Source organism: Lutjanus erythropterus, chromosome 5 (assembly GCF_056507025.1).
Source record: "Lutjanus erythropterus isolate fLutEry1 chromosome 5, fLutEry1.hap2, whole genome shotgun sequence".
Lineage (NCBI taxonomy): Eukaryota > Metazoa > Chordata > Actinopteri > Lutjaniformes > Lutjanidae > Lutjanus > Lutjanus erythropterus.
In genome coordinates, this window is record NC_139321.1 from 16,482,635 (window position 1) to 16,491,651 (window position 9,017).

Sequence of the window (9,017 nt, forward strand, 5' to 3'; positions counted from 1 at the left end):
TATTATATCTAATGAGTACATATTTATTTATGGGATATTCAGCCAGTAAATCTCCCTAAATCCTACGCTCTGGACCTGTAAAGGAGCGGTGTGTAGGATTTAGTGGAATCTAGCAGTCAGCTTGCAGATTGCAAACAGTGCAGCCACTGTTTGGTGTGTCTGTTCTGGGCAACCGTAGAAACATGGTGATAGGTGATTATACACTAATGAAAACATACTTATGAATATTATATTCAATTTCTGCAATATCCTGCCCCAAAATCCCTGTAAATCCTACACACTGTGCCTTTAAATGTCAATTTTAAGTAACAACAACAATGTATACAACAACTGTATACATTTAAAATGGTAATGATGTTTGTAAAGACAAAACAGCTGCACAAACACGTTTGCTCTTAAAATGGCATTTACATATAAAACCTTCATTAAACAATGTGTTTCTCAAAATTTGACCAACGTAATAGTCATTGTCGTTGTCATTTCTTTTATGCAGCCAGTACATTAAACATTCATTATGCAACAATGAATGCACCAGTCATTCTTCAAATAGATATATATCAAGTTAATCATTTAAAGAACCAGTGTGTATGATGTAGTGGCACCTACTGGGAGAATGCAAATGTTTGGTTTGTCAGTTCTGAGTTACTGTAGAAACATGGTGGTGTAACAAGGCAGCCACCATGGAAGGGACCCACTGTAGGATGAAACAAAAACATAATTCTTGTTTTCATTATATACACTAATGAAAACATACTTATTATAATCAATTTCTGTCATATTGTGATGATAAATCCCCATAAATTGACACACTGGTCCTTTAATCAACCTTATGAGAAAATAGTAAATGTTCATGATCAAGTAATACTGTTCTTAATTCTTAATGCCAGCAACTTCAGAATGAACAACCCTGTTGTCAAGAAGGCATATTAGCTTTGTGTGAACACTTTAGGACAAGTTCTTTAAGTACAAGAGTAAATGTGGTCTCTGATGAATCCTCAAGGCAGTTTTATGTGCTTTGTTTGCTGTGGACTGTGAGCTCCCTCTCGGAGCTGATGCTGGTGGAGGTGGTATCTTTACGGCTGTCCCTCGACTTCCTCTCACAAGTGGGAGAGGAGGACGTTGTGCACTCTTCCCACGTCCGCAGAGGAAAGACTCGAGCAGTCAGGCTGGGCAGGTGAGAGTGGGCACCAATACGTCCCTCTGTGGTTGTAAAGCAGCTCTCCACGGCGGAGCTCTGGCTGGGACGGCCCTGTTTGCAGAACATCCCACAGAGCAATGCTAGGAATTCCTTCCTCACACTGCGGTGCATGTAACCATAAATGTACGGGTGTAGGCAACACTGCAAAAAGAAGAGCACGAGGGCAAGGGAGGACAGCCAGGGGGGTACAGCTGCTCTGGCACTCATAGATATAGTATTCAGTATGCTGTAAGGCCCCATGCTGAGGATATATGAAGCCATGATCACAAATACTACACGAGCTGCCTTGCAATGGTAGTGGAAACGTCTGTGCCGAACTCGAACAGGGTACCCCCTGGCTGAGTAGGGGCCATCAGGTGAACTGGACTGCTGGGGTTGGGGTTGGGGTTGGGGTTGGGGCTGCCGCTGTGGACTGCTTGGTCCCTGGAAGTCTTGTGGGCAGGGCTGGGAGTAAGATTGCGTCTGTATGGGGTGCACAAGTGCATTCTGCCTCCGAGCTGCTCTGAACACCATCCAGTAACATCCCAACATGATGAGCACAGGCAACCAGAAGGAGAAAGTGGACACTACCGCAGAGTAGGACAGGCTAGAGGACCACACCACTGAGCAGACGTTGTGATGGCGGTCGAAGTCAATGGCACCCCAGCCATAGAGGGGAGGAGTGCTCTGCAGGAAACTGAATACCCAGGTGAGGATGATCAGGTTGGTGCCCAGGTGAGGGGTCATACGGGTGGGATAGGACAGAGGGTGAATGATGGCTAAGTAGCGATCCACAGAGACGACAATGATGGTGTTGACTCCAGCAAATGCAAAAAGGTGCATAAGCACCACCAGAGCCTGGCACAGTCGGGCATCCAGGGGCCACACTCCTGGCACAGTAGCTGCAATAGCAAAGGGCATGACTAATATTGTCTGGAGAAGGTCTGCCAAGAGGAGGTTGAGGACGAAGCGGTTGGCCACATGAAGGAGCTGAGGTTTCCTCTGAAATACCAGCAGAACAACCACGTTCCCAAACAAAGACACACACACAATGAGAGAGATGAGCACCATTTTCACCACACTGTTAGCGATGGACGACCAGGCCGGGTCTCGACTCGAGCCGGTGAGACCAGGCTCCCAGGGAACATCTGTGACATTTGTTTCCATACCGGGCACCTGAGAGCTCTGCATCGTTTGTCCGATGACAGCAGGGCCAGTCAGTTCATATGCGGCCTCACATCCAGCAGAGTGTCAGGTTAGCCCCATCTTCATCGCCTGAATGACAGGAGAGAAAAGCAACTCAGGTTTTGTTTGCTTATCAGGATCACAACCAAGAGTGCAATGGTTGTAAACCCAAGTAAATTCACTTTATCCACCTCTTTGAAATTAGTTTTTCAATGCATGCCAATCAGGTACAGTTATTACAGTAATTAAAAATAGAAACAATATCACTAACACTAAAATTGTTCACGGCTTATCATGAAACCAGTAATTGTTTCATCCCTAGTGCAGACTGTGGAATAATTTAGTGAAGCTGTGGTCGGCAGTGATGCTGAAAAAAAGAGGAAGCAGGAGAATACTAAAAGACAATAAATAATACCCACCCCAGCCACCGTCTGATCAACCTGTGCCGTCTGGAAAAAGATACAGAAGTATCTGCTGCCAGATTTAATAACAGTTTCTTTCCTGAGGCTATGCACTTCTCAATTCATCCTAAGTAAATGTTTATTTTTTAAGAATTTTTAGTTATTCAAGGATAGAAAAGTGGGAGAACAAGGGATGTGGAGGGCCCCATGCCTGTGTTTGCCTTAGGTTCAGCCTACTGCTGCCTGAAAAGAGATGCAGAAGTTACCACTGCCATCCTTAACAAGAGCTTTTCAATTCTCTGCATTCCACCATAAACAATAGTTCATTTTTATGATTTATTTATTAAAAGACAATAGTCACTCAGCCACACCCTGTTCACCCTGCTGCCATCTGGAAAGAGGTACAGAAGTATCTGCTGCCAGACTTCTGAAAACCTTTTATCCTGCTGTGCGACTCCTCAATTCATCACCTAAACTCCACCGAAAATAAAAGTTGAGTTTTATGACTTATTATTTAGTATAAAAGAGTACCCACCCCAGCCACAGACTGCTCACCCTGCTGCCGTCTGAACAGCAATGCATAGGTAACCCTGCTAGATTTAAGAACACCTTCTTTCTCCAGTGTCCTCACTCAGCATTTTTTTTGAACTATTACATATTCAAGGATTAAAAATGGGGAGAGAACAAGGGATGAGGAAGGCCCCATGCCTTTGGCCTCAGAATGACTAAATCCGCCCCTGGTATAAAGGGCCCCCCTCATTGATTGAGGGGAAACAGTTTATCCATCTCTGTATTTACAACAATACGGTCACAACAATACGCTGTTGTATCCGCTCCTCCTTATTCAGTGGATTTCAGCTGCAAAATTCAACATGCATCTGTCGTTATTTTCTTATGCATCTCACCAAACATGGCACATATCATCCATTACATGTAAAAACCCGTCCAGCAGACGCATCCTCGAGCAGCCTGTGATTCTGGAGATGATCAACACTGATTCGTCGTGATCAGTGATTAATCCCTGAACGTTTCACCCACACAGCAGGCCTTATTCTTCCTGCAGCCCACATCTGCACAATGAAAACTGGAATTTGTCTGGCGACCATAAATGCCACCGTTGAAGCATCAGCTGAGACTGTCCAGGCAGCGGCAAATACCGCGGACTGTTAATCAGTAAATGATGTATAATACCTCAAAAATGGTCAGTGATGCGATGTTTTTGGTTTTTCTTTTTTTTTCTGCTTGAGGATGATCACTGTCTGTCCCGCGATCGGGTTTTCATCGTTTTGCTCCCATTTTCAGCCTCGGCTCCAGTCAATGGCAGCGAGCTTTCACGGCTCAGCTAACATACGCTGCGTGTCTTCACCCAGCGGGGGTCTCTCATCCAGACGAGCGTATCTCTCCTCCGCTGCTCTTTTCGGATTTCATGGCAGATCAAACATTTATTATTTTATCAGCTTTGATTCCTCCTCAACAGTCTTAGGCTACTTACGGTCGGGTCTTGTCTCCGAGGTGTCAGGAATATAAGAAAAAAGAAAAAAAAAAAAAGCCAAGGACACCTGCACAGAAATCTCCTCCACCGCTGGAGCAGCTTGTCACCGACTAGACTCCCCTCCCATCCGTTCTCCCCTTTTGTTGTGGATGTGCGAGTGCGTTTCACGAGCCTGTCTCACACTTGGGGTACATGGTGCAAACATAAGGTTTATTATGACAATCTGTAATTTTCTTTACTGGATATTATAAGAAAAAAAATGGTTGAACACATAGATCATTATTATTTTATTGTTGTTATTATGTACATGCAACATGTAACCAACATCTATATTGATCACCATAGAAATCCATTAACAAGACATGTCTTTAATTGATGTTTTGCTGCACACCATTAAAAGACAGATTTTCCATTTGGCCATAGCCAACAGCATCTGAGCCAGTCTCCCAGATCTCCTTAGTAACAGCAAGTGATTCAATCAGATGGCTGTTTATATGATCTTCACATAATAGCATAGCTGTCAGGGCAGAGAACAGAATAAGGCTGAGGTCCTCTTCCATCTTCTTCTGTTATGGACATCTTCAATCGCACCAAACACTATAGGTTTGGAATTGTAATGTTGAGTGTTTAACATGTTTCTGTGTGAAATATTATTGTTATTATTGTTGTTGTTGTTTGTAGCTCATTACCTTATAACTCAAAACAAAATATCAAAACTGTAATACAAAATATGGTTTTGACTCTCATTCTATGTAACACACAAGGACTACTGACTGAAGAGACAACTGTCATAGCAAAATGTTAACTCACTTCCTTCTAATAACAATATTAGTTATGTTATTGCCAACAGATTATTATTATTGTCTAAGGAAGGTTAAGAAAGTAATTAGCATATTGTGTAAAATGAAAATAGGCTGAGCACATTGGGTAATCTGTGTCTGTCTCATTTAAAATGACTGATGAACTGCACCTAAACCCCTGATAATATGCAATATTTTAAATCAGGACCCATGGCAAACAAATTTTTGACCAAATACCTCAATATCGATATTTATATATATATGACCATATTGTAGGGATGACTACTGGTGCTTTCTCAAAATATTAACCCAATGAGATTTTTGATTGCGTCATTAGTAATCTGGATATGATGACTAAGTGTGTAAAGGCAAATAATAGAACAGACCAGTCTGATAAGTTCAGAAAATTACATGATTTTACTGTAATGTGGCTTTTAAAACCTGGAAAAGACAGCATTTATGCCACATCACAATATAACAATATTCAAAATCTAAGACAACCACTAGCCTCCTATCACAATATGAATATAATAGGCAGAATTGAATCCCAATATATTGATATCTTTAAAAAGTCCTGATTAAAACAGAAACAGATAACAATGATATTAAGTCATTTGGAACAAACTCGACCCCTGTTGGTAGGTATTTTCTGTTTGAAAGAGTCAGAAAACACCATTATTCACATTTGCTCTTTTTTCTAAGTTCCTCTTATCTTATCTTATCTTATCTTATCTTATCTTATCTTATCTTATCTTATCTTATGTGGTAACATCACAAAACAAAGATATACTGTAGTTGGCATAACAATCACACTCCAAGATCCTGTGAGTTATCACTCCTGCACCATCTTCACACTATCTTCATTAGCAGATGTAGTTTACCAAGTTGTCATCAGTTCCAGCTGTGAATATTTCTATTTTTTTCTCAGTCACTTTAAAGCCTCAGACCTGGGGGTGCAGTTACACTTTAATGACCTCTTAAAATCATTCTTTACTTTGGAACAATTGACAAAACAATCTCACTTAACCTTAATCCTACCAACAGACGTACCTGCATAACCCAGACAATTTTGTCACGTCTCACAGATGCTTAATTCTACCATTCCGGTTTTACATGACTTAATTAGTTTGTTCCTAATAACTTCATATCATTGCTATCTGTTTCTGTTTTAATTCGTAGCATTAACATGCACAATAGTGACTCAGTTCGAGCTGAATGGAATTGAACCTTAATTAGATCAATGGTAACTTCCGTGTTCATTCTAATATTTCATGTCAAAAAGGCAGCTGTGAAATGGGTCTTGTCTTCCTCGGCATATTAAGCTCATGTTTGCCATGGGTCCTAATTTAAAGTACCACACACTATCAGGAGGGGCCATAGACGTACTGTATAATAGAATTAGACAGGGCATTACAGGAACTCAAGGGTGGGAAACAGTGCTGTGCATATTTAGTGGGCGGCATAACCGGGAAAAAAACCCTGAAAACTAGAAAACTTTTTTGGCTTATGCGCCAGACGAGCAATTCTCAATTAACTGAATGGACGCAACCTCTGCTTATAATTTCTTAGTCATTATAATACAGCTAGGAGGGGCGTTCTGTCAGTCATTCTGAAGGAGACAAACACAGATGCAGCAGACACAGATTTCTGTGCTCTGTGGAAAACTATATAGTTTTGCTTTACACAATATCCAAATTAACTGTAATTTTCTGAAAATAATAATTTTCCTTCAAGTGACATTAATTACATAATTAATAATGTTTTAAGAAGAAATAAGCCAACATTTTGCAATGAGGGTTGTTTCTTGGGGTCACCACAGACCCCAGTCAGTAGTCTTTGTGTGTTAAATCAAAGGTGCATTTATTAGCCGCTCTGGTGCTTTAAATCATATCGCTTCATCTCCATCAGCAGATACGTGAATATTTTCCACTCCACCCATACCTTCATATTTTCTTCTTATTTTACTGTGCTCTGGACACTTTACCAACCAACCCAAAGGCTCAGCTATCTTTGGTGTGTTTACAGTCAGCAACTGACAAATCCTGCATATTATATCTTTAAACTCCGTATCTGCAGTTCTGTCTCATCTGTACCTGACTTGCTACATCAATACAACCTTTTAATGAAGCACTTGGCATAAAGAAAAAAACTTAATTTGCTAAATAAGCAATTATTTTTAACCATAAATTCTTCATTTGCTGATTTAAAAAAGAAATTTCTGTTATTTCATCTCTTTCGGGCTTCATTATTTAACCTCTGACAGAAATCCTGATCTTGATTCATTTGAAATGTAACAGATCTCTCTTTGTATCAAGCTGAAATATATTTACATGGAACTTGTATTAATACAAAAAAACACTCACATCTAGTGTTTATGAAAACCTGTATGTGGATGGCTCACTTTTGATCAAATAACCACAACCTGTTTGCAGAATATACACGTTTGTATAAGACACCATTTTTATTGCTGGAAACCCAAAAATTGCTTCACCATTTCAACCTTTCTAGCAATAAGACTTCATTAAAATGCAGAGAAAACAAAAGCAACACTACATTGTGCAATCCAATTAGTCTGCAGCTTACATGGCCTACTAATCAACGCTTGTAATTAGTCATTTTATTTCAAGTCTTTGCTCTATCCGAGCTATCAAAAACCCCTTTGATGTGACTCTCGAGCACCCTGTGTTTTAGATTTAGATTGCAAATGAAATACTGCTGACTGCAAAGGGTGGGGAGATGTTTCCCCTGTTCTTCTGCTGAATGGACTGTGGTTCAAAGGGAGACCCACAGGCCTGCTGCCTCATGGGATTATTCGATAGTTTAATACAGTGTGAATGTTCAAAGTGGCCTCAGGTATCCATCTCTCTGTCTGTCGTCTTGTCTTACAGCCTCTCTCTCATTCACTGTCACTCACCGACACCTATGAGCCAACAAAATCAAACACACAATGGACAGGAAGGACCAGCTGTGGAAGTTCAACCTTTTCCTTCTTTATTTCTCCCCATGTATATCTTTGTGTCTGTTTTCAATTTAGTTTATCTTTCACTTTATTTTTTGGCATTACTGTAAATATACAATTTTGCCAAATGACACAAGTGTAAATAATAATATAAGAATCTGTCCTTATTCATTTAAACACAAACCTTGCAGCACTGACATAACATTGACATCTCCTTTTTCAAACCTGAAAGAAAGCTAAATCTAAATTGATGTTTTGAATCTTTCTTTCTAGCTGTTTATCCTCCATAAATTGGCATCTTTATCACAGTCTCTGCTTCTCTCTGATCACCAGTTTTATTTCTTTAGGAGTTATTCTAGGTCCAATAATCTTTCAATTCATGAGATGGATGGATTAATGCCATATTAGATTAGTTTGATGTTGTTATTAATTTTTAAATGAATGCTGATGTCGCTTTCTGTCTGAGAGAAGGCTACTGGCATTTGTTTGCTTGCATTCTAACCATTTTGAATTTTTTAATCTGTTGATTTTGGACTACTTGGAAGCAGAAAATACATAAAACATGGTGTCTGATATGCAGCTCTTATGTATTGCCTTAAATGACTGATGCGACAACAGTTGGCCCATGCCTGTTGATACTGCCTATATAGGAATGCGTAGATATAGAAAAAAGATACTTGTGTTATGGAAAAGATTACTTTTTTCTCTGTCTAAGGATCAGATTTGGCAAAGGTATTGAATTAATTGGTCTGGAATCTTGTTTTATTCTATGAGTCCTAATTGATTTTTATTTTATTTCTTTTCCAGTCTCTCTAACATAGTTTTCATGCTCTTGTGTGCACACTTTACCTCCCCCAAAATGTCCTAAATTTTGTAGAAATCTGTGGACTACAGAGGAAATTATATGGCATCTTTCATCACCATACACTAATTGAGTCTAGCACTACATGGCAGGCAAATTTAGCTACTAGTGGATGGTAAAGACAGCAACTAGTATCTAGTG

General features: G+C 40.0%; 1 protein-coding gene across 1 annotated transcript; it reads right to left on the bottom strand.

Annotated features, from left to right (window-relative positions):
• Positions 1–614: 614 nt before the first annotated feature.
• On the bottom strand, positions 615–2,706 carry gpr101 (G protein-coupled receptor 101). The gene has a single exon (XM_084718378.1). It carries the CDS (start codon positions 2,366–2,368, stop codon positions 1,007–1,009), a length of 1,362 nt encoding a protein of 453 aa, XP_084574504.1. The 5' UTR covers positions 2,369–2,706; the 3' UTR covers positions 615–1,006.
• Positions 2,707–9,017: the final 6,311 nt, after the last annotated feature.

Coding starts and splice junctions, on each gene's coding strand:
- gpr101 (XM_084718378.1), bottom strand. CDS start 2,368: ATGCAGAGCTCTCAGGTGCCCGGTATGGAAACAAATGTCACAGATGTT.